General features: G+C 37.6%; 1 protein-coding gene across 2 annotated transcripts in view; it reads right to left on the bottom strand.

Annotated features, from left to right (window-relative positions):
• ME1 (malic enzyme 1) overlaps window positions 1-27,028 on the bottom strand; it is a 199,469-nt gene that overhangs the window by 8,954 nt on the left and 163,487 nt on the right. For both annotated transcript variants that reach the window (XM_046006618.1, XM_046006619.1), the window contains 5 exons: window positions 24,717-24,814; window positions 22,424-22,537; window positions 9,457-9,562; window positions 7,970-8,112; window positions 4,478-4,651 (listed from right to left, as the gene is read on the bottom strand). In XM_046006618.1, coding sequence (XP_045862574.1) covers window positions 4,478-4,651; window positions 7,970-8,112; window positions 9,457-9,562; window positions 22,424-22,537; window positions 24,717-24,814 — 635 coding nt within the window. The remainder of the gene's footprint in view (window positions 1-4,477; window positions 4,652-7,969; window positions 8,113-9,456; window positions 9,563-22,423; window positions 22,538-24,716; window positions 24,815-27,028) is intronic.

The raw sequence follows: 27,028 nt of genomic DNA, 5'->3' as shown, positions 1-27,028 counted from the left end.
GAGAAAGAAGAGAGAGACTTGATGGAGAATTATTCCAAACAATTAGTGGGGCAAAATAAAACCATTTTATGTTGATTCCCCATTGAATATAGGCTGCTTACATAATCTTATTACTTCTTATTTTTCTATAAAGGATTTTTAGCAGATTTAAATCAGTTGGCATTTCTTTGATGTTAAAGCAAAAACTTGCATGGGGATCCAGTATTGTTATTTAACTGGCTAGAGAAAAATATGAGTAGCACGATCTTGAAAGCTCAAGCTCTGATGGGAAGTTGGTCCATATTCAAATTCTAACTGCAATAATTACTATTTGCTTGAATTCAGGCAAGTTAATGAACCTTTCTAAGCCTAGTTTCTTCTTTGGTGATACAAGACTAGTAACAATTCCTAATTCAAGGGATTAAATGAAATTAACACCAGTAAAGAATTTACCACATTGTCTGGGAAAGTAAGTGTTCAATCAATCTTAGCTATTTCACTTTTAAAAAAACAGATGGCGACCAGCATGGCAGAATGCAAGTAAAATAGCTTTTAGGGTCAGATCTAGCTCTACAACATACTGCTAGCTTATTAGCTTTTTAATTTGGAGGCAAGTTATATAACCAACCAGCTGCAAATTATTTCTAGGAGATAATATGTATAATGCTCCTCTCACCATTGGCATATTGCTGGTATCCAACATCATTGTTCCTTCTCAAGAATGTTACACAGTATCATTTTAAAGAGATTGAGGACAGTTAGAAGATGGCTGAGTCAAGAAGAATCAGTGTAAGTCTTTGCTCTCCATGGATGCCTGTCATACAGAGGGAGCCAAGAAACTGTAGAACAGAGTCAAGCAGCAACAGGTGACAATGGGAAGCCTACTGTTAGGAACCAAATCACTAAAACGGAAGAGACTGACTTGGGGAAAAGGAGAGAGTATACGAGAGTCTTAGTGTCACTCTCACCTATTAGCTCATTCACTCAAAAATTATTTGGGGCTCTTGATATACCATTAGTGTGTCTCTACACTGCGTCCACTTTCAAATGATTTCTCTTCATTTCATTTTGGCAATGTTATAGCAGTTGGATTTTCAATTATCCAGTGACCAAAATGAATCCATTTCCTCCAGATGCTATTGCCTATGGGGGTCATTTTTAATGTCCTCTGGATAGACATCAGGAAGGGGGTGGGATGAGGCAAGTGAGAGGACACAAAGCAGGTGGCTCGGGGGGAGCAGTGTGAGGGTAGGAGACCGAGGCTTGCATCTCAGGTGTGGACAGGAGGTTCAAAGTCTGTTCCCAGGCTGCTGTACAGACAATGCAGGGCCAGGAGGGCTAACCCAGAGGAGAACTAAGTGCTCTTATCAGAGGTCCAGAAGGCTGCCAAAGTACCAGGAAAGCCAGAAATCTCTTTGTGTAATAAAAATGCTCAGAAAATCTTCAGGATTGATGCTGATCCATGCAATTTCTAGTTCCATAAGAGACCCAACTAATATTCCAGCAATTATCCTAAGTTAATAAATTTTGGGTTGCCAAACAAAAAGATTCACCTAGATCTCCTACATGTAAACTTTGTTAACTACAAAATATAATCTAGACAAGGACTTCACCCTTTGGGCCCTCTAGCAGTGAGCATCTAGGGTGTTGCATTTATTCTTCTTGCTAAAATATATAACTAGTTCTATTTAGCTCCATTCAGTAAGTATTTACTAAGTTTCTAGTATGTGCTTTAGCATTGTGCTAGGTGCTAATGGTGTCTTGAAAGAAGTATATGAAAGACTGTCTTTAAAGAACATAATTTACAATGTAATTGTAAGGCAATACTTCAAGCTCTCAAGAGCATAATGCAAGTAGAAATTAAACTAAATGTCAAAGTGTTTGATAAAGACAGCTGTGGCTAAGGAAAAAGATCAAGATGAGCCACAGTGGTCACAGAAGGATTCAGGTGTGAGATGGGACGTAAGCAGAGAAGGATAGGCTTAGATAAGTGAAAAATAGTTCTCAGAGTTTTCCAGGCAGGATAATAGAGCAGTTATACAGGTGTATGTATGCACACTTTGTTTGAAGCTTTGGAATGAGTGAGAATGGAAGAATGTCAGGCTTCTAAGCTTTAGTGTCTGTACCCCAATGTTTATAGCAGCAATGGCCACTGTCGCCAAACTGTGGAAAGAACTAAGATGCCCTTCAACGGACGAATGGATAAGGAAGATGTGGTCCATATACATGATGGAGTAATATGTCTCCATCAGAAAGGATGAATACCCAACTTTTGTAGCAACATGGATGGGACTGGAAGAGATTATGCTGAGTGAAATAAGTCAAGCAGAGAGAGTCAATTATCATATGGTTTCACTTATTTGTGGAGCATAACAAATAATGTGGAGGACATAAGGAGATGGAGAGGAGAAGGGAGTTGAGGGAAATTGGAAGGGGAGATGAACCATGAGAGACTATAGACTCTGAAAAACAATCTGAGGGTTTTGAAGGGGCAGGGGGTGGGAGGTTGGGAGAGCCAGGTGGTGGGTATTATGGAGGGCACGTATGGCATGGAGCACTGGGTATGGTGCATAAACAATGAATTCTGTTATGCTGAAAAGAAATTAATAATAAATAAATGGATAAATAAAAAGAAAAGGGTGGTACCAATAGCAATGCAAATATTGAGGGTGAGAGAGGGTGAGAAAGTTTTATGCATCTTGTTTTTAAGGAGCAGGTCATTTCTGTGGAAATATCCATCAGATAACTGGAGACAGGGGAAAAGATAAAACCAGAGATACATAGATTTGGCCACTTTTAGAATTAAGATAATGGGAACAAAAGAATGGATGAGATCCCCGAAAGCATAACAAAAAGGAAAGAAAAAAGGACAAAAAAAGGACAAAAAAAAAGAATGGTAGAGAAAAGCTCTTAGTTAAAAGGGACACTGAGAGAAGACAAAACAATGAGGTGGTATGAAAATCAGGAATGTTGTGTTGAAGCCTGAGAGAATGGGAATGGCCAAAATGATTTCGCCAGAGAGATCACTATCTATGATAAGAACAAGACTATAGACATTACATTTTTTTTTTCTTAAACGTTTTTAGGTAGTGATTATTACTTTGCCTGGATAGAAAATAAAAGGATTTTTTTTTTTCATGCACGTTGTCACTAGATGGTGCTGGAGTTATTTAGGAAAGCAAACATGGGCTACAATGAGTAAAAGATCTCCCCCCACCCACCCCGCCTTTGATGTGACAGTTACATAGAACAACGATTACATTTTCTTTAATGTATAAACAGCTTTCAAAATCTCTCTGAGTAATTAGACATCTACTTATGTTTAACAAGATTTTTTGAGTTATAAACTCTGAGACATCAGCTGTCATGCTTTTAACACAGAAAAGAAAGAAAGGAACAGAATATTATAGCCTTCAGACACCTGTTCTCACAGAATGAGGACAATTGCTAAGCACTGGGATTATAATCCTTGGATCACATCAATAGCGTTAAGACTCTTTTTATTTCTAGAGTTCCCCTTCAAAACAGAAAGAACAGCATGTTTGCAGGATGAAAATACTTGAATTTTAATCAATTTTTATTTAGCTCAGTTTAGTTATAATGTTGTACAGTGGTTTAATTTTAGAATTAAAATTTCTCATTCAGGAACTGCATCCTGTTCAAACATGGCATCAACCAGATAAACATTCTGATTATCAAAAGCTCGAGATTTTACAAATATTTGCCTGGTCATTGTACCATTGCCCTGAAGCTTGGGGGGTAAGGGGAAATGATGGGAACCTGAAGGCTATCGTACCTCTTATGCCTTAAGTAATAAAGTCTTTGGTCTCTGATTCAAGGCTTTTGTGCCAAACTCTGGCACAAAGTATGGCAGGAGAACTTGTTAGCTTGCAGCTAGGGTAAGTTTTAGATCCTTTGGTTCCTAGAAGTAGCTTAACAGTCCCTAGTGGGTCTGCTATGTGATATTCTGAGAATCTTTCCTGAAGGTCCACATTCAAACATACATCTGTCTTTTTATGACTTAATAAACACAAATTCCCTATTTTAATTTTCTTGCTGCTTAAAATATTAGTTTCTATTTTCTGCCCTGAACCTCAGTGATAAATACTTTTTCATTATGCCAAACAAGACTTTCATTTTCAACCTTCAAAATGTTATTTAGGAAGGTTTGGAGAAACACAGAAATACTTGCCATTTCATTATGATGTGGAGACAGTATTTTTAATTGTGTCACTACTGTCACAGAATTCGAATGGAAGTGTGAAGACAAAAAAGGGTTCCTTGTAAGAGATCAGAACAGTTTTCTACCTTCTATTTAGTGACTCAGTATGAACCAGCTACCCACCCTTACTGTTCACTAGGAGAGATTTTCTTCCCCTTTTGACTTTGTACCTTATAGGGAGTGAGATGAGATGTTATATAAAGAAATCATTAAACCCCTACACTACGCTCGTTTGGTGTTATACAGCCTTGGTGAACGTAGAGTGTTTTACAATACCTCAGCCGTTGTGAGAAAAATCTTATCCGGGATATGTCTCAGTCCACAAGCCACGACACCAAGAGCCACTCCAGGAAACACATAGGAATTGTTTCCTTGGCCGGGATACAGAGTCCGTCCATTTGGAAGAGTGACTGGATCAAAAGGACTGCCACTGGCAAAAATCGCACGCCCCTACAACACAGACACACAACTAACTTTAAAAAGAGGCGCAATATTTTAAAACGAATGCATCATAACAGAACTATTCCATAGTTAAAGTACTGAATGCTTAAAATAAGGCTAATTTTTTTTTTAAAGATTTTATTTATTCATTTGACAGAGAGAGAGATCACAAGTAGGCAGAGAGGCAGGCAGAGAGAGAGGAGGAAGCAGGCTCCTTGCGGAGCAGAGAGCCCGATGCGGGGCTCGATCCCAGGACCCTGAGATCATGACCTGAGCCGAAGGCCGAAGGCAGCGGCTTAATCCACTGAGCCACCCAGGCACCCCAAAAGAAGGCTAATTTTCATTGACTCTCTAATAAGTCCAGGCAAGTTTTTTTTTATGATGTTGGCAGTAAGTTCTGGTGTGGATGATTATTACTGTTCTCTGTCTCACTCTCCTCAGAGAAGTGTGCAAAGCACAGGATACCCTGAGATCACCACTCTCTTCTCTGCAGGGGTCCAACCCGCAAGCCTAGCAACCATTTCTATAGGGGCTTCAGATTATAGAATTCTGAGGATAAAAAAAATGATAGGTTAACATTAGAGCACTGGAAAGAATGACATTTTAGGTTAGAGTTTAGGGATCTATACATTTCAACATAATCACTGGGACAAATTTTATGTTTTCCTATATTGTAAAGAATTATATAGAAAATCATGTAGGAAACAAACTCAGTGGCACAAATGGAATAAGCAAATAAAAGGTTAAATTATCAATAATGGTCAAAAATTGTCATATTTTCTCTAATCATCATATTTTGTCACACTGTTTCGGAGAAACCTCATGTATCGCATGCTCCAGATGGCAGTGACTTAGGGCTTACCAGGTGCTGCAATTCCATACTGCTAATCACAAAGGAAGAGGGGCATCTGGGTAGCCCAGTCAGTTAAATATCCGGCTCCTGCTTTCAGCTCAGGTCATGATCTCAAGGTTGCAAGATCGAGCCCCATGATGGTCCTGCACTGGGTATGGAGTCCACTTGGGATTCTCTCTGTCCCTCTCCCTGTCCCCGCACTCATGTATTCTCTCTCTCCCTCTCTCAAAAAAAAAAGGAAGACTCTGATCTGCAAAGATGAGGGTGGAAATATAGCTGAGAACAGTCAGGATTCTAAAGAAGGTATAGGAAACCCTTGATAAATAAAGTATCACAATCTAAGAAATCCATTTGAGAAGTCCACAGCACCAAATCCCCAAGGCATCATCTAAATGATCCCAGGCTGGGCTGTAACTTTCATCCCTATTTAGAGTCTAAATGCATTATAAGTTAATAGTATTAACTTAATATTCCTTTTTAACAGACCATAATATACTTTTTTGTAGGTAAAGTTGTATGATTCAACCTTCATTAGGGTATAAAAAGATGAAAACAGATAAGAAAGAAAACAAATTCTCATCTAGGTGTTTATAGAACACTTACATTTTAGAGAACATTAGGTTGTGTTTTCAGACAAGTCTGATACCTTTTGCTCTGTTTAGCAGATAAAATATTTTATTAAAAGAAACTAATATAACTTATTACTTGATATATAGATTATATATCTTCAAAAAACTGTATTTGAGAAAAAGATCTATAACATTATATATACACTTATCTCTCTCCCTGCCTTCAGTGCCTGCCTACTCTTTTAGAATCATCATTTTAGGGAGGAACGGCATTCAATAAATGACAGCTAAACAGTTATGTATATGGATTATTAATATGGGGAAGAAAATCTCTCTATACTATTTTTGGATTATAGTTTTTCAGGATTCAATAATCTTTCGGTATTTTGTATTTTTTAACCTTTCCTAATGATCTTTCACCTGTGCCTGAATCTCTACCCATCTTTGCTTGTGCCCTTTGGCTGAACCCGTTTTTAAATTTTTAGCCTCAAAATGACTTTCAATTTTATTTCCATTTTTTAAAAATAACATGGAACATTAAGTAAGAGGATAAGAAAGAGTTTAGGCCATTTATATTAGACACATTCAGATTTAAAACTACAGTTATATAAATTTGATTAATTGTGTTTGTGTCTATTACTGGTGAGTCTCTAAATTCTTCACACCTACTGAGATATATGGCAAAATCATAACATAAACATTTATTTATTATATGCCTACTGTGTACAATGCACCATGCCAAAATTTTATTGCCCAGAGGAATTTGTTTTCCCTTGTAAAGACTTAAGGACTACCGAGGGGATGCCAGGCAAATTCCCTAACCTAGAGATGGGTTAAATATTAAAATTATTGAGGAGACTGAATGCCATCCCAAATAAGAGAGATAAGCAACAGAGTAGCTCCTTGCCAACAATTTCAATAATTCTAGTACTGAGCATTTAAGGTTATAATATTAAAGAAGCAGGGCCATCAAGTTCTAATTTGTGCAGTGACTTAACTTTGTGTCATGTTTACCTTTTTTAGTTCATTTTGGATTTATTTCCAAAAGAAATGTGCTAGATATATATGACTCAACCACTGTTTTGTGCTAATGACATTTTCAGGTATTTAAAGGGAAGAAAGCTCTTGTCAACCTATCAGTCAAGTATATATAATACAAACATAGCATAAAATAAGCCATTTTTTAAGAAACTGTGAAGTACTGAAGCTCTGAGGACTCCTATCCCAACCTGGCTGGATGTCAAAATGGCCGCCCAAACGTACCATCCATGGTGTCCAATCCAAACCCAGGATTTAGCAAAGCAAAAATAAGACTGTGGTTTTATACTGTATGCTTCAATGTTCAGAAATAGCTCGTTGAGAGTTATTTTCATAAGCATCTAGAATCAAACTTCTTCCTTTTTAGCTTTCGTAATTCAATCTTAGATACTTCCAAATCACTTGAGAAAAATTGTCAATAAACACTCCAAAGTTTATTTTGTTTTACCGAAGAGGAGGATTTGTACAACAACATTCTAGAAAAGGAAACAGCTCTTATCCATTCTGACTTGTTCACTTTTCTTTCAATCTTGGCTGTTTCATTTTAAAAGGTTAAGTGGTAAGAACCTTAGATACCCTGGCTCCCCTACAAGGAATAAGAATTAGGTTACTGGGGCGCCTGGGAGGCTCAGTGGATTAAGCCGCTGCCTTCAGCTCAGGTCATGATCTCAGGGTCCTGGGATCGAGCCCCGCATTGGGCTCTCTGCTCTGCAGGGAGTCTGCTTCCTCCTCTCTGCCTGCCTCTCTGCCTACTTGCGATCTCTCTCTGTCAAAGAATTAGGTTACTAAAATATCAGTCTGCACCAGCACTGGCAGAGCTGGGGGATGGGGAGGGGAGGGTAGAAATCAGTTATACTTTTGCTTTACCTTGGTTAGTTTATAGCACTGCTCTGCAGTACATTCTGCTTTGCTAGTTGGATTACTCAAAGCAAAAATAATAGGCCGTTCATTGAAGGCAGCCATATCTTTGAGAATCTGTTCTGAGAATGCACCACCAATCGCAGCAACTCCTAATGTAGAAACGAGAAACCAGTGAATAGACTACCATTGGTTAATTAATCTAAGAAGTCTCTGCCCTCAAAACAATGAGACATGTTAGGTCACTTTATAATAGATCCTAAACAAAATACAGAATATTTGCATTAAAGTGACAAAAAAGAGGTAAGTTTGTTAATGCCAATGATCTTTAGGGTTACAAATCTGTAAGTATCTATACAAAAAATCAGATATAATATTCGGTTCATAATACATTGAGTTAATGATCCATTCACTAGGTATTTTGATTACAAACATTTATATCAGGAAATTAAAATGTGCCCAATATATGTTATCTCCCTATGAACAATTCTATGAATATATTCTAGTTTCTGAGGCTAGAAAGTAATTATGCTTTATAAACCAGTGCTAACATTTAAGACAATCATCCAATTCAATTGTAAAATTTAAGTATCACTCAATGAAAGAATCCTAACAGAAGAATAAGGCAATTAGCATAATGGAAATGGAAAAAGTAGTATTTCTAATATAGTATTTTATAAAAAAAATAGCAATAAAGGCTTATTACAGTTTCTGTTATAGAGCATTTGCTTTTATTATGATCAACATCATTGTTCTTGATACTGTGACCTGTTTCACAAGAGCTTCTAGGAATGAAGTATGATACAAAGTAAAGGCTAACATTATATACACACAAAATAAGGCATAAAGTTTTACAACTATGGCTAAGTTTTTTAACCACATTAAATTTGACTATATTAAAGATTTTATGTGCACATGCACTATGTAAGCTCCTGTGTTAAGTGCTATGAGGAATATAAATATGGTCCCTATCTTCAAGGAGGGTCCAGTTGGATAATTCTTTGTTGGGGGGCCAGGGCTTTCCTGTGCATTGTAGGATGTTGAGCAGCACCCCCCAGTCTCCACCCACTAGATGTCAGTAGCCCTGACCACACTACCCTCAACCCCTCCAAAGTTGTGACAACTAAAAACATCTCCAGACAATGCCAAATGTTTCTTTGGGCACAAAATCACTCTCATTTGAGAACCACTGTTTACTGGAGTAATCAAGCCTGGTGAAGAGTTGATTATGCCAAGGATCAAGAGGTTGACTGAGTTAATAGAGGCGCCCCCCACTTGGGCTAGAATCGGTAAGACTGAGAAGATGGTACATAATAAATTTACAAATCTAGGTGTCCATGGGGTACTAATGATTCAGTGAATGTGTAATTGTGTTGGTGAATTCCAAATGTCAAAAATCTCAAAAAAGTTTAATTATGCCTTAAAAATCAGTAGGAAAATGAATCAGGCCAAAATGCAGTCAGGGTGGGCTTTACTGCAAAGAGGGAGAAGTTTACCTATGAGGGCAGTTGGTTTTATTTCTTGAACAATGGCTTCTAGGTTCTTCATTTCTTCATGTTCATGGGCAAATTCCTCCTTCTCTTGTGTTAGGGCAGCTCTTCCCTAAGTAAAGCAAATAAAAAGAAATGTTAAATCTGCCAAACATATGAGCCAAAGAAATGTCAGAATATTACACATATTACTGGTATTTGGGCTTATTAACATCTTCATGTACCATGTGTTATCGCTGCTCTTAAACTCTCTTCTCCAATTATCAGAGTATTCTTTCATTCAGTCTTTCAACAAATTACTGTGTCTCAGACAATATTCTAGGCAATGGAGATGTAACAGTGAACAAATTTAAGTCTTTCCCTTTCTGGACTATTATTTAATATTAAAAATCTTAATTCTACAGACATTTGTGAGAAACCAGCACTGACAAATGGCAATGTGCAATGTCATTTAAATATCATTTATTATACATTATTTGTGTTAAATAACAGTATCTTAAACTGGCTTCAGCCACAGCACTTTCAAATTGCGTACCATTGAGTAAAAATAGAACTTGATGCCATATTTATACTATAGTTTGATTTTTCTGAACAAGAACTAGCTTTGCGTATTTTTATCTTAATGTTTTGTTTATGAATGTGTCATATATTATCTAGGAAACATCTGGTTATAATTTTCTAGCTGCAAATTTTTAGGATTTTGACGTAAAATAATAAAGCCCACCTAATGTTACATGGAGCTTTAAGACTTACAAGTTGTTGCCACGTATTTCATATGATCCCCTCAAAAATTTTAAGAAGCAGGGCAACTACAGGGCACCTGGGTGGCTTGGTCAGTTGAGAGTCAGACTCTTGACTTTGGCTCCGGTCATGATCTCAGGGTTGTGAGATGGAGCCCCTTCTGGGCTCTGCGCTTAGTGGGGAGTCTGCTTGGGATTCTTTCCCTTTGCCACTGCCCCCACCCCACCTCTGCCTTGCTTGTAGGCATGCGCACTCTCTCTCTCTCTCTCAAATAAATAAATCTTGAAGAACAAAAAAAAAAAAGGAAGAAGTAGGGCAAGTAATTAGAGTCATTTTACATGAGGAGACACAGGCTCTGAGATGTTAAGGGACTTGCCCAGGGCAGATGCTGAAACTCAGTCTTTTCAATAATACGGCACAGTACAGTCCTGGAGAAAAAGCTTTACAAATGGTATGTTTGTTTTGGTACATTTGTTCTTAAATGGTATATGTCCGATTGCTTATAAATTGTTACCCCTGAAGATGGTAAAAATTTCTTGTTTTGAAAGGTTATGACCATTTTATTTCTGTTTTTAAAGATTTATTTATTTTACAGAGAGAGTGTGAGCAGGGGGAGGGGCAGAGAGAGGAGGCAGAGAGAGAAGCAGACTCCCCACTGAGGGGTCCCCATACGGATCCCACATCCTGAGGATCATAACCTGAGCCGAAATGAAGAGCTGGATGCTTAACTAACTGAGCACCCTCAGACGCCCCTATTTCTGTTTTTAAAACACATGTGGAGTCTGCTTGGGATTATTTCCCTCTTCTTCTCCCTCAACCTTTGCCCCTCCCCCTGCTCAAGCGCATTCCTCCCTACAATAAATAAATTTTTTAAATCTTAAAAAAAAAAAAAAATACTTAGGATTATGCCAGGTTTTACTATGTGTGTGTATGTGTGTATGCGCGCACGCACCAGTTTTTAACAAGAGCTCAATGTTAGTTGCAGTCATAATTAAAATTAGTGCGAAGGTAATATTTTATTTTGTGTGTACGTCATTTTTTTCCCCTAATCTATTCATTCATCTGTTAATGGACACTTGGGTTGCTTCCTCTCTTGGCTACTGTAAAAACACTGCAGTGAACATGGGCATACAGGTATCTTTTCTAGTTAGCGTTAACATTATTTTTCAGTGTCTCAGAAGAAAACGTAAGATAAATAACCTCTTAGAACTAAGAAATGACTAAAGGTGATAACTGTAAGAAATGTACCAAAGTTATAACTGTTGGAATTATGGCTTTTTTCTTCTTCACAGTAATTTTAATCATTATGTTGTATACCTGAAACTGACACAAAATAATCCGTCAATTAAACATCAATAAAAAAATCTTACTTTATTCAGAACAAAATTTGAAGCTTACTGTTTCATATTCACTTGAGAGAACATTATAGTCTCCAGTAATATTAAATTGAGTACATTCATTCATCTTGTTCATTAAGAAAAAGTCAAAAGCATCAAATAAATTCAGTTTCCACTTTTATTAGGAAGCATCAAATTGCTCAGTATCTATCTATCTATTATCATAGACTTTTCAGAATTAGTCGAAGGTCCAACAAAAAATAGGTTATGCAAACCTAGACTGATTTCATGAGTAAACACTAAATATTCTCAGTTTTTCTTTTGTATTTGTGAGACATGATTTTTTTTAAAAATTCCCTTTTAATAATATAAAGAAATGTACAACAATACTGAAATCTTTATAACTCTCACCAAATTGTGGGGAGGGGCTACCTGGTGCTCTTATCCTCATCTCTCTTAGCTTCTCAGCCAAGAAATCTGTTTCATTTACATATCTCAATTACAGAGATTAATTCAATATTATCCTAATATATAAACAAAGGCCAGGTTTAATGATAATTTATTAGTCACAAATGAAAAAAAACAGGCATTTGGGAATACCTCAGAACTCCCTCCAAATATTTTGATCATTCAGACTTTGACTCAGGTCCCAATTCCTCATCATCCATTTCCTGTGTCATCATTCTTTGCACTGTAACTTGACAGTTCCTTCCACAAAAGGCAGTTATACTTTCCAAACCCTTGACTTTGGACTTGAACATGCAATTTCTTTGGTCAATAAAATGGACACTGAAATGAGAGTGTGCCATTTCCAAGCTTAGGCCTTAAGAGTAATTGTTGTTTCTGCTTATTCTCTCATGCCTTTGCTACTTGTGTTTTAAAAGTATGTCACCTGGCTAGCCGTCTGGTTGTCTGGTTCATCGAGGATGAAAACCTTGTGAAAAAGACCTGCACCCAACCTGTGACTTAGAGCCACCTGGCCAACATTATCAGAGCTACTCCACCTAGCCCTTACGTATGTGAGAAATAAGCCTTATTGTTGCATGTCACTGAGATTTTGTGGCTTTTGATAACTCAGCAAGAGCTGAGTGAGACAGGGGATAATTTCTTTGGATTCAGGGGATAGTTTTAACTTCAATTATACATTCCATCATTTCTTTCTACTCATTGTTCTTATCTGTTGTTTTGGGGATAAGAGGTTCCTTTTCCTGAAATGATTTAAAGTAATGCTTTTACAATCTATCTGTACCTCAGTGCTCTTATTACTGCTTAGTTATTTGGCCAAGAAAATAATCTTGTGGGGCACCCGGGTGGCTCAGTTATTAGGCATCTGCCTTCAGGTCCTGATCCCAGGGTCTTGGGATCCAGCCCCGCATCAGGCTCCTTTCTCCGCAGGAAGCCTGCTTTCCCTCTCCCACTCCTCTTGCTTGTGCTCCTGCTCTTGTTATCTCTGTCAAATAAATGAATAAAATCTTAAAAAAAAAAATCTTGCATTATTGGAAAAGAAAGAAAAATTCTGGTCTTGGATAGGAATAAGAACTTGGAACCATCTGAGAGTTATAGTATTTAACTAAATTATTTTTGAACTATTTCTGGAAATAGTATAAGCTAAAATTCGTGACTATTTTTGTTCTCACGACAATGAAATTTCTAGGACAGATACTAAATAAAGTTGCAGCTTGGGGAGACATATTTCCGGGGAATAATAACTTTTAGCTTCCAGCATTCTAAACTAAACACAATGTGTTTTGGCTTATTGCCCTTTCCCAGAAATGCATATACTCAATTTCAAGTATAAAGGCAAGAACTTAGACTAACATCTACCCGTGGCTAGACATGGCAAATGCTATAGCACTCCACATTGTTTCTAGCACGGTTCCTGCACACCTGAGGCTAAAGGGCTAAATGAGATCTTGCAGCTAGAGCTTCTACTTTCAACACAGCAGTCACCAAGCTGAGGTACCTTCAAAGGACTTTGAGGGAGACAATGCACATCATGAAGCAGTGGCCATATGGCTCTTCCCCAAGCCTGTGGTAGTGCTTGTTGGTTTTCAGGCAAAAGCAGGAGTCTCTAGTGTTTAGCCCAGCACCCACATGTGAGGTCCAAGTAATGGTGGTGGGAGCAGCCATTATTTGCATAGCGGCCATATTTGGCAGCTTTCCTGTTTTGGTGGAGACTGATTCTCAGGCCGCAGTTACAGCAGTTTCCTCACTAATGCAGACACGCATTACAGCTATTCCTGAACATTGAGCCCTGTGTCTACTTCTTCTTTGGTTTTCCTTAAAGATTTTATTGATTTACTTGAGAGAGAGAGCAAATGAGCAGGGGGTAGGGGGGAGAGGAGAAGCAGGCTTCCTGCTGAGCAGTAATCCCAACTTGGGGCTCCATCCCAAGGTTCTGGGATCATGACCTGAGCTAAAAGCAGACACTTAATGGACTGAACCACCCAGGCGCCCCATGTGTCTACTTCTTCTAAGGTTTAGAGATTTGTATTTCACAATGTTTTTATGGACAAGGGAACTTTAATGTGTGCTATGTTCTCTAACAGAAAAAGATCTCAGGATAATTATTCAAACTACTCCAAACTGGCTAGAGTCACCTCAACACAATGTTATGTAATCTTCAGAGCTGCTGGGAAAATGCATAACTCATAGAAAAGACAGTGTATCAGAGGGTTAGCCTACTGGTCTTTTCTGTTTTCCACCTGACAAAATGTGAGCATTATGCAAATATAATTCAATAAATTTAGTATAGTATCTGAAAATGTCATATTACTTTTTCTCTTAAGATTTTATTTTTATAAAAAAATGTGGGGCTCGAACTTACAAACCCTAGATCAATGTGGGGCTTGAACTTACAAACCCTACCTCCAATGTGGGGCTCGAACTTACAAACCCTAGATCAAAAGTCACATTCTCCAGTGACTGAGCCAGCCAGGCACCCCCTGAAAAGGTCATATCAATTTTATATCCAAATCCCGAAACACTTTTCATCTATGGTAGAGAATCCTAATTGTCCACTGATAGTCATGCTCTCCTTTTTTAATTTTATTTTTTTTAAGTTCTGTTTTTGTAATCCCTACTCAGTATGGGGCTCAAATTCACAACCCCAAGACCAAGAGTTGCATGCTATTCTGACTAAGCCAGCCAGGTACCTCATGTTCTCCTGTTGTTGTTGTTGTTTTTGTTTTAATTATATTATTGTGAAAACACAATATGAAATCTTACATTTTTAGGTGTACAATCTCTCTTTAAAAAAAAAACAACTTTTCTTCATTCACTCCTTTTTGATAATAAAATTTCCCAGTTTAGTCAATCACATTACTACCCAGGTGGATACTCTTTCCTAGACTCCTTGCAACCTAGAGTGGCATAAGACTTTCTCTGGTCAAAAGGATGGAGTCAAAGTGATGTTTTCAACTTCTGACCCAGCTACCTTGTCCCCATCCCTACCCCCCCAATCCCTGCCCCATCCATTCCCCACCCTCTCTCCCTGGCTAGCTGGAACAGTGAGACCTGGAAAGCTTCTCTGTACCCAGGGATAGATGATAGATACACAGATGCCCCTTTTCTTCTTACCTCCATACTATTAAGTGACAAAGAAATAAATGTTTACATAAGTTGCCATATTTTGGGGTCTCCTTGTATAACAATTTAACCTAAAATCTAACCAATCCGTACCTTTAGGCTAGTAGCCTCTTCATTTAGTATCTGAAAACAGCACATATATGATCAAGAAGAAACTGCCTTGTCAAACCCTTATCTTCTGGGAAGGCCAATGAGCAAAACATTAAAATCAAGAAATTTTTCAAGATTCATAGCAAAGTAAATTCTACCACTTCTCTATACTTAAACAATTATTGTTTTTTATTCCCAAATTCTTGCTCCCTGCAATTTAATACAATTTCTTTTTTTTCAATTTTGTATCATTGCCCGTAAATAATCTTTTGCGTAGGGGTGGTGCTGGGTGGCACAGGCTGTTAAGCATCTGACTCTTGGTTTCGGCTTTGGTCGTGGTTTCAGGGTCCTGTGGTCGAGCCCACCACTGAACTCTGATGCTCAGCATGGAGTCTGCTTGTCCCTTTGCCTTTGCTCCTCCCCTCACTTGTGCTCTCCCTCCCTCCTTCCCTCTCTCTCTCTCTCAAATATATAAATAAAATCTTTTAAAAAATAATATTTTGTGTATTTGAAAACAGATACTGAATCACACTGTCTCCTTTCCCAAGTGAGGAACCCTGATCTTTTTAATCTACTTTTCTACATGAACCCATCTCTCTTCCCTATCATAGTTAGTGGCTTGTTCCCCTCTGTATACCATAGAACTGAAAACTGCACTGGAATAACCAATGTTGAATATGGTCAAGGAAGACCACACTTCCTAGATCTGGCTTTAAATGTTTTATTATTGCATTCTACTATCATGTTTTCTTCTTTAATAGCAGTAAAATATGATCAGTCTTCCCCTGTGGTTTACTTCGAGTAGAAAGGAGAATCCCCACAGAAAGGATGGTAAGGGAAAGGAACATCTAGAAGATTTCCAGAACTATCAATAGAATAGGAATAGGAAAGACTAAAAAAGAGGAAAACACGCCACTGCTTTGTTTATTTTAAAAAGTGCTTAGGCTAGCCAAACAGTAAGATTCCACACAATCCGTGGAAAAATGGCCTGACCCAAAGCATGAGGTAGAAGAATCAGGAGAAGAATCACAGCGAAGGCTTGCTGAGAGCATCTGGTGCTCCCAGTCTGAGAAAACAACCAGTTCTTGACCATTCAACTACTGACAAACTACATGATAAGGTGAATACATCCAAACTGCTACTGGTATACAGTTTAAAATAAATTCACATATGATCTCTCTAAAAATGGAAATCTATTCATTTTCATTGATTGCTGTCAATATAGCATTAATTTGTGATAAATTGTATTGGCTAGGGACATGAATAAATCACTAGGAGCAGAATGCATTCTAATAACCAACAGCAAATAAATTTATGTTACTCCTGAAAACTTTTCATGATATTCAGAAAAGTAAATAAAAGCTCTCCAGTGAGACACAGAAAAACACCATCCACAAATGCTAGAGAGAAAACATGGGACTAAGGCTCAGGATCGCAGCCCTAGGCTCTTCCCTTCACACATGACCTAGGGTATGTCCTTTGAGACTTCCATGGATGTTGATTGCTCCATCTATAGAAACAGTTTGGATTAGTGGTGAGGACAGTGTGATGAAAGTGAGCCAGATCCGAACTTTCCAGAGCACCAGACTCACCTCAGGAAAGAGAGATTCCTGAGCCCTGCTTTCAGATATTCTAATTTAAGTCCAGGACGAGGCTCTGGAATCTGTGAATTTTTTTTGTTTGTTTGTTTAAAGATTTTATTTACTTATTTGACAGACAGATACCACAAGTAGGCAGAGAGGCAGGCAGAAAGAGAGGAAGGGAAGCAGGTTCCTTGCCGAGCAGAGAGCTCGACTTGGGGCTCGATCCCAGGACCCTGAGATCATGACCTGAGCCAAAGGCAGAGGCTTTAACCCACTGAGCCACTCAGGTGCCCCAATTTTTTTTTTTTTTAAGTCTCCCAGGTGACTAAAATGATGACCAGTTTTGAGAATCACTGCACCAACTGATTTATCAGATTTCTACCAGATGCATTTTAAAAAGATACGTGATGGGGCACCTGGGTGGCTCAGTGGGTTAAAACCTCTCTCTTCGGCTCAGATCATGATCCTGGGGTTCCGGGATCGAGCCCCACATTGGGCTCTCTGCTCGGCAGCGAGCCTGCTTCACCCCTCTCGCTCTGCCTGCCTCTCTGCCTACTTGTCATCTCTCCGTCAAATAAATAAATAAAATCTTTTAAAAAAAAAAGATACGTGATATATTTTTTAAAACATACAAAATGCTTTTTCTTTTACTAAAGAAGAAAAGCTGTAGAACAACCAATTATTAATCACAGATTTCTAGTACGGCTTTTTTTGACTGACAACTTTACATACAGTGAAAAATATTTAATGTGGTTTAAATCTCCTGAATTTCCTGGAATGAGAAGCAAATCACAAAGAAGATGGATAACCGCTGTATGAAAGGCAAAGGTGTATGATTTCAGCATGAACACTTTGCTTTCTGAATCACAGCAACAGCACAGGCAGCTTCCAGCCAGCCGAAGCCAGATCTTGACCAGAAGACATCTACCCAGTAAGAAACACAGATTACCCACAGCCTCTCCCCCAAAGTCTTGATTCTTTCTGGTGACTTAGGAAGGCCAGGAATCATGAAATGTAATACTAGCACTACTGAAAGCCTCTACTTGCCAAAAACAGAAGAATCAAAAGACAAAAAGCAAGGTCTCTCAAGTAACTGCTGTACCATTTTCAAAGTCGATTTGAAGAACTGGTTTAGATGAAGACGCTACTGGAATGGGACCTCTAGGTCTGGCAGTATTAAGGCAACTGCCTACACCTTCAGACTTCTATTTTCCGCACCAATGGCTCATTTTCTTCCTTCTTTCAAAATCTGATTTGGAGTCCATATTCTTTATGCTACTCCTGTCCGCTGGATATGGATATAGAAGATTTCTTGTCTATTCATTCCCACTTCCAGGATCCCTTACTGAAATGCTTTTTGCCTTCTTTTGGCAAAGTGAACATGGGCATTTCTAATTGTAGAAATCCCAAATCCTGTGTGTGCTTTTTTAAAGAGTCTTTAATTATACCAAATGTATTATGGATAGCTGAGATTTGTTTTTTGAGTGTTATTATTTCTTCAATCTCCCCTACCCCTTATTTTGTGCTGATTCTTAGGAGAGGAGAGAAGATATAGCTAACCACACTGAATTACTACCTTTTTCAAAAGCACAGATGTTCTGGTGTGGGTGGAAAGGATAGGTAGCAAAGACCTCAAGATTTGGGATTAGCATTTCATGGCCCAGGATAGATAGAAAAAATTAACTATGGATTGTTACTGATAAATATTTATTCCTTCCTACACACAGACACTAGAAGACTTCTTCCACAAGGGTTTTCGTTTGTCTTCTCTTAGAATCCATGCCTGCTTGGATATTTTGCCCCATTGCACTGGCCAGGTCTGCTGTCAGGTGATAAGTTTATCAGAGTTGAACTGGGCCCCTCTCTGCATCTGTAGACGGGGCCCTCCTTGCAGACTGCCAATGCCATTTCACTGCCAGAATAATTATCACCTGGTCTGATGATGATGGAACTCCATAAATGAGGCAACCACACAGTATACTTTTTAGTTTCTGGTTTTATGTCTTTAAAAAGTGAAGTGTCTTTAAAAAGTGGTTAATTGAAGCTTCATGCTTCTTTTATATTAAATAGCACATAAGCTGTTAAATATATAACAATCTTTTAAAATGTAACTTTATCTTGACAAGCAGAATATATGCAGTTCTTTATTTTGGCAAGTAAAAGACATGAGGTAAGAGTGACTGATTAGGTCTAGGCAACAAACGTCACAGTTATTCCAAGTATTGTAATCCACAGAATTTGGAGTCTCACTTCAGTAAATCTATATTAAATTATTTGAGATGCTAAAATATGTATATTTTCTATAAAGATTTCACATAAAAATATCATTAGAAATCACAAAATAAATCTACAGTCACAGACTTTCACTTTTTTTAAAGATATTTACATGTATTACATCCCTAAATACAATGTAATTTGTATATCTTTTTTTCCATGTCTCCAACTTTTTACATGCAGATATTCCCAAAATCTCTATCTCCAGGAGCCGAGACCCTTATCCTGAGCGTCTGTCTTATACCTCTAATTGCCAAGGGGACATCTCCATGAGATCTGCAAAGGTAACTTTAACTTGCTATGTCCAAGCTGAATCACATTATCTTTCTCTTAAACATGATCTCTTCGTTATTCCTTTTCTACCAGTAATGGCTGCATCGTTTATCCAGACACCCAAGGAGTCCTGCTAGATTCCTGCCTATACCACCCTACCCTATTCCTCCCTCCATATTTAGCGGTTACGAAGTATGCCAATCCTGTTTGCTAAACATCTACTGAATAAAATGTCTTTCACTCACCCCCCATAATCACTGCTTTATTTCAGGCACCAATGAATTTTTACTACTACAACAGCTTTGTAACTAGTTTTCTTTACTCCGTTTTCCCTCATTTCAATCCATCCTCCACAATGCCTAGAGTGACAAGACACTAACCCCCTCTGCATAAGTTTCTTCAATTGTTCATTGTCAGGATTTAGAAGAGTCTTTGTCACTGGTCATTCATCTGCTTCCTTTCAAATCTAAGCCCTAAATGTCTTTTATAGTGAAATACCTTCTTTAGCAAATACTCTTCCTCTGCCTGGAAGGCCATTCATCAATCAATTCATTTATTAACAAAATATTTATTGCCAATTATGTGCTAGACACTATGCAAGGCTTTGAAGACACAGAGAGATGAAAGACATGATCGCAGGTTCAGCCAAGATCGCCTACTGAAATTTCCATAATACTTCCTTTGTCTCACTTTCAGATAGGAGACATTTAAGACATCTGTGGAGCCTCAAGAACTCCTAACTCTTCCTTTCAAACTGAGGTGAAGCAACACCTTTTCTAGGAACCCTCCTCTGCAAGCCCATTCTTCTCATCAGTGCAGCTGGGAACTTCATTTCCAGGGCACCCCTGGTAGCAAGAACATATTTCTAGAACACTTTCACATAGAGACATAACTTTCAGCTTCAGTTTTTCCCACTAGTCTGTGAACCTCCTGAGATCAAGGGATTTACTGAGTCCCAGAGTCTAGTACGATGCCTGACCAAGAGGCAATTTCATTCAGCAAATCTCATTTCATGATCATGATATAAGTTGTGTGCCCAAAATGTATAACTTTTTCTATTTGTGCCGATTCTTCAAAGCTATAGCAGTTTTTAAGCCAAAAAATTTTAAACATTATGTTTTTCTTATATTATAAAAAATTACATTTCAAGTTAATGAAATTAATAAAATGATTATTATTTGATTCTCAGGAGATATTGTAAAAGTACTTCCTGCCTTATCTACTTTCTTATACTCATTTGCCACAAAAAGTTATGCATACACTCTTTACTAAGGCAAAATTTGTCTACATTAGTTTAAAACTTTTTTCTAGCTTTAAAAGAACATAATTGCTTAGGAGAATTTGGAATATACAGAAAGGCGTCAAAAATAATATGTTTTAAACTAATATATATTTTATACATTTACTTCCATAATTTTATATGCAACTCAATGTTTTTTAGATTTATTATTTATTGGAGAGAGAGAGAGAGTGTGTGTGCATGCATGCAAGCAGAGGTAGGGAAGGGGCAAAGGAAGAGGGAGAGACAGAATCTGAAGCAGACTCCCCACTGAGCGTGGAGACTGACATGGGGCTCGATCCCTGAGATATGACCTAAGCTGAAATCGAGAGACAGCTGCTTAACCACCTGAGCCAACCACCTGAGCCATGCAAGAGACCCCACAACTCAATTTTTAAAATACAAAATAATAACATATAACATGGTGTTTTCCTTCTTTCATGTAACATTATATTGCTAAGTCTTTAATGTTATAGTTTTTTAAAGAAAGTATGTATATGTATATGTAATGGAATATTACTCAGCCATTAGAAAGGCTGAAATCTTACCATTTGCAACAACATGGATGGAGCTAAACAGTATTATGCTAAGTGAAATAAGTAAGTTGGAGAAAGACAAATACCATATGATTTCACTCGTGTGTGGAATTTAAGAAACAAAAAAGAGAAATTTAAGGAAAAAAAGAGAGAGAAGCAAACCAAGAAAGAGACTCTTAACTACAGAGAACAAACTGATGGTTACTAGAGGGGAGGCGGGTGAGGGATGGTGATATGGATAATGGGGATTCAGGAGTGCACTTGTGATGAGTACCAGGTGTATGTAAGTGTTGAATCACTACACTGTACACCCAAAACTAATATTACCCTGAGTGTTAACTAACTAGAATTTAAATGAAAACTTCAAAAAAGAAAAGAAAAAAAACCCATAAAACATTGTGCACATCTCTATCTCTATAAAATACATTCTTACAATGGAAACTACTGGCTCAAAGCATAAACTTTTAAAGGCTTTGGACACATAAAAGCCAGTTTTCCAGAAAGTTTGTACACCTTCACATTTGCTTCTGTACTAAATTCCAGAAGTCCATGCTGATCACTGGTTATTTTACATATTCACCTTCAGGTAGAAAGGGAATTCACGAGTATTTTTTTCTGGCAGTTTAAGGAAGAGCGCTTAATGTGCAGTAATATTAATGCCTTATAACTAGAAGTAATATTAATGTATATGTAATATGAATGCCATATAACTATGTAGCAATATGGTCAACCTACCTAGTCTTACTTGGTTCTCACAATAACCTAGGAAGTAGGTCCTATTATCTTTATTAGAGCTGGGAAACAACCTTGTAGTTAACACTGAATAGCCCATTTATTAAAATGGTTCTCAGAATTCCCATTCAAACACTCAAGAATTTATTCCAGAGAAAGTAGCAGGCAAAGGAGTAGCTATTTCATCATCTGTTCTTTTTTTTCCTAGCTAGTGTGCAATTTGACAGATAGCCCTTAATAAAAGGAGCTAACCTAGGTGTTTCAGCATCAAACTGCCTCATCTGGAAACTGATTCAAATGCACTGACAACCCACAGAATTGTAAGGGGCCCCCATACTTCACAGGCTGGTTCTGTAGCCACGCCAGTCTTCTTTCTCAGAAGAGTATCAGTATCATTGTATGACATGGTCATTCATGTATAATGGCTAGTCTTTTAACACAGTGTTGGGGGTAAGATGAGTGGAAGTAGTAGTAATCTTTGAGATTGGCACCCAGAATAGCACATTAATTTTTCTTCAGTTGGAAATGTCAAATTCTTACCTTAACTATTAATCCTTTTGAGTCAACCAACCATATCTTCTTCATGGCTTTCTCTTTTGGTAAACCTTCTTTTTGCATGGCCATTACAATCAGGTGTGCAATCCCCAAGGCAGCCTGAGAAGGACATTATGAAAACAAAACTTTGAAAAGCTGTTCCACATAATAACTTCTCAAGAGTTACGTTTCCCTCCATTTTATCTTTGTGAATAAGAAAGAACAAAATGGCTCCACTGACCTAAACAGCTATATTCCTTCATTTATACTGGGAGCAAAGTATTTTTGTCACATTTTGGAGTAAGCTAATGACCAATTATTTACTCTTCTTATCACAACAGAACCACTATTATGTGGTTTGCTCTTTAGCTACAGATAAAGCAGTCATATCCTTGACTGTCATTACTTTAATCCTGTTAATGCAATTAAGATTTGCTCCAATGAGAAAATATTGAGCTTAAAAGAATGGCCTGGTCAGCCTTGCTTATTGGACTGTATTGTTTATTGTTGGGCTCCAGTTCCTCTAATTGAATTTGAAGAATGAAGCCTGGTCATTTGGATGGGAACTTGACCAATTAGGCAACAGAATAAAACACATAAATTCTCTGTCCCTAAGCATTTATTTATTCTGTTAATTTGGACAAAGAAAGTACTGTGAAATCTCTTGCAAGATTAAAGGAATCAACTTCTTTGGTATTTGATAAATTTTGTGATAATCTGTGAACATCCAAAACCTTTTCAGGGACAAACAAGCACCACTTTTGAATCACCCAACCATGAATACCTCTGCCCTGCTGAGTATCAAGAAGTGGCCTGTACCATTCATCAAAAACCCTCTGGAAATTCAAAGAATTTGAACCCAAATAAATTGACTAAAAGTAAATACAGCATGTAACAGCCACACGAATAAAAAACTCAAAAACAAACAACAAAAAAACAAACAAAAAAACCCTCGAATTTTAATAAGATGTAATTTAGCCTTGATTTTTATTTTGATGTGAAAATGAACTTGTAATTTACATTCTGAATACTTTGACATGTTTATATCTTGGCATTTAAGTTTTAGCTTTGCATATTTCATTTTAAGACCAAGTAAAATCAAAACCAACACAATATACACAATTTCTACCAGTATAATACATTTAATCATATTCAATTTAAAAATCTGAAGCTTCTTATATAACCACAAAAGTATTTCTTCATTCATTACATTCTATAATTCTAAACAGATCTGGGCAGTTTTCTCACAAGAAGCTCAAACTCAATTGACATTTTAATTTCTATTTTAGGGGGCGAATTATCACTGGAGTCTAGTTTTCTTCTTTCAAATGATTAACTCATAACAAAAGAGAACAAAAAACAGCCCACTTTTGCCTCACTGCCATCTCCTTCCAGCAATTGTAAATGTTTGCTTCTTTTGCATGTGAACAATGCACAACAAGTCTCCAATTCAAATATTTTTTTCTTAAAAACTTGTATGTAGTTACATATGTACACACTCACTTGTGAGTCAAATTAAGAAAACTCTCATAGGTGCCACTGGAAGATATTAAAAGCATCAAATATAATAGCTTAAATATTTCCACGCGCTTTTTTTAGGTTTTATTTATTTATTTGACAGACAGAGATCACAAGTAAGCAGAGAGGCAGGCAGAGAGAGGGGGAAGCAGGCTCCCCACTGAGCAGAGAGCCCGATGCGGGGCTTGATCCCAGGACCCTGAGATCACAACCTGAGCCGAAGGCAGAGGCTTAACCCACTGAGCCACCCAGGTGCCCCTACTTACAGGTTTTTATACAAAATCACAAAATGTAAACTTTTTGTTCCTGCAAAATATGCAAAACAAAATACCATGCCACCGTTTGATAATCTCTAGAAATTTAAGATTGTGGAAAGTATCACTATACTTCTATACTAAAGCCTCCTAAGACAAATGAATATGCCTCAATACTTAACTGGGGAATCTTTCAAAAAACCTGTAGCTGGGGGGCATCTGGGTAGCTCAGTGGATTAAAGTTTCTGCTTTCAGCTCAGGTCATGATATCAGGGTCCTGGGATCGAGTCCCGCATCGGGCTCTCTGCTCAGCAGGGAGCCTGCTTCCCCCTCTCTCTCTGCCTGCCTCTCTGCCTACTTGTGATCTCTGTCAAATAAATAAATAAAATCTTAAAAAAACAAACAAATAAACCTATAGTTGCAAAACACTAAAAATCTGAAAGTATCTCAAACTTCTAATTAATGAATAATTAAGATAAACTCTATTCATTAATTTAAGGAAATGTAAGCCTTGGATAAGCAGGTACCTCTCCAGCTCCTTGAAACAGTACTGTTTGATCAGACAGTTTGTTCTTGGTTATTCGAAGAGCCGCAAGGATGCCCGCTACTGCCACAGATGCTGTTCCTGAAACAGGTAAGAAATAGCCTTGAGTGAGCCTGAATCAGATCCTGCCAAACTTGACATCTGGAATCTTTATTCACATCTTGAACTCGTCTCACCACAGGGTAACTGGTACAGAAAGAGAACCTGTGGTTGGCTGACCCCGTGCTTAGAGGTGAAGTGAAATTCTCAGGCTACTGACATCCGTACTTTAGGATAGCAACTCACTGCTATTCCTGATCATTTTCCAAAAAGATTCTGTGACTTAATGTGGTGATTTAATGAATAAGAGCATGGGGTTTGGATTCTTACAGGGATTCCAGCTCAACCTGTTTACTAGCTGGATGAATTTAGAGAAATAATTTTTTTTAAGATTTTATTCATTTATTTGAGAATGAGTGAGAGGGAGAGAGCACAAGCCAGGGGGAGGGGTAGAGGGAGAGGGAGAAGCAGACTCCCTGCTGAGAGCCCCACCAACCACCAGGGCTCAATCCTAGGACCCCAGGATCATGACCTAAGCCCAAAGGCCAGATGCTTAACTGGGGCCACCCAGGTGCCCTAGAGAAATTATTTTGTATACCAGTTTCCTCATTTGTAAAATAGTTGTACTGTGTGAGATAAAAACAGTACTAAGTGCTATTATATTCTTCCACCTAATTACTCTAGGGACTCTGAAACCTATTACTGATCCCTCTACACAAAGCAAGCACACAGTAAATGCTTGCTGATATTAGTGGTGGTCATAATGATGTTTTCAATACATCTGGAATTTAACCTTTTAATCTTCAATCTGAAAAAGTGAGAGTTAATAGCAATTAAAATCTGGTGTTATGCATCTTTTAGTTGGGTTCCTACCTATAATAATCAGGAGTAGGTCCCAAAGGTGCTAGACAAAATTAGTGTAAAATTTACCTACATGAAGACAGTTTTTCCTCATCATGGCCCAGGGTCATAGAAACTTCCAGTTCTACTTTTACTACTTAGACATATAAGCTTTCATAGACCACAGAATTGTTTTTTTGCTTTTAAATGTAATTATATAGCTCAACATTATTGGCTCATGTCTGAAACTTTGTACCCTCCTGCAGTAATTTCCAGCTGTATCTACATTTTACTCCTCAAAAAACACTAGGAACCTATAATGGTTCCTAGATCCCTCACCTAGGTAGCAAAGCTTAGTTAAACTTTAAACACTCATATTTGGTTTTAAAAAAATAGATTCAGAATAGGTTTGATGAACAACACAATGATGAAGTGTTATATACGCCAAGTGCCGAAGACGAATGAGCATTTTACCATCAATATGCTTGTTCCTTTCAAGCTTTTGGTTCCTTGTTTCTTTCTGGTAGAATGTGGCAGTCATAAATAAGATCATGATAAATGATAATTACTGAAGACCTGTGTGTTGCTTGCATTTTTTAAATTTAGAAACAATGTAAAACATGAAAATAAAATCTTGCAATTTTGAGCCAGCATTATAATAAATTATGAACTGTGGCAAGTCATATACATTATGTAGAAGCTACTCTTCTATACATTATTTAAAATGAAAGCCTGTTTTCTTTGGGGAAATACCTAGCAGTGGAATTATTGAATGATATGGTATTTATATTTTTAAGTTTGGGGGAATTTCCATATTGTTTTCCCCAATGGCATGCCAATTTGTATTCCCAGCAACAGTGCCTAAGGGTTCCTTTTTCTTCACATATTTGCCAACACTTGTTATTTCTTGTCTTTTTTATTTTAGCCAATCTGACAGATATAAGGTTATATCTCACTGTGGCTCTTTGCATTTCCCTAATGATGAGTGATGTTGAACATATTTTCATGTATCTGTTGACCATCTGTATGTCTTCTTTGCAAAAATGCATATTTAGTTCCTCTGCCTATTTTTAATTAGATTATTTGTTTTTTGGTGTTGAGTTGTATAAGTTCTTTCCATATTTTGGATATTAACCCCTTATTGGATATATCTGCAAACAAATGAAAACACTAATTCAAAAAGATTATATGCACCCCAACGTTTACTGCAGCATTATTTACAATAGCTAAGATATGGAACCAGCCCAAGTGTCCACTGAGAGGTGGATGGATAAAGATGATGTGGTGTGTGTACGTACACACACACACACACACACACACACACACTTTGCCATAATGAGATCTTGCCATTTATGACATCTATGGACCTACAAGACATTTGGCTAAGTGAAGAAAGTCAGACAGAGAAAGACAAAT

This window comes from Meles meles, chromosome 5, assembly GCF_922984935.1.
Source record: "Meles meles chromosome 5, mMelMel3.1 paternal haplotype, whole genome shotgun sequence".
Taxonomy (NCBI): domain Eukaryota; kingdom Metazoa; phylum Chordata; class Mammalia; order Carnivora; family Mustelidae; genus Meles; species Meles meles.
Note: the sequence above shows the minus strand (reverse complement) of the source record. Positions and strands in the feature narration are given on the sequence as shown.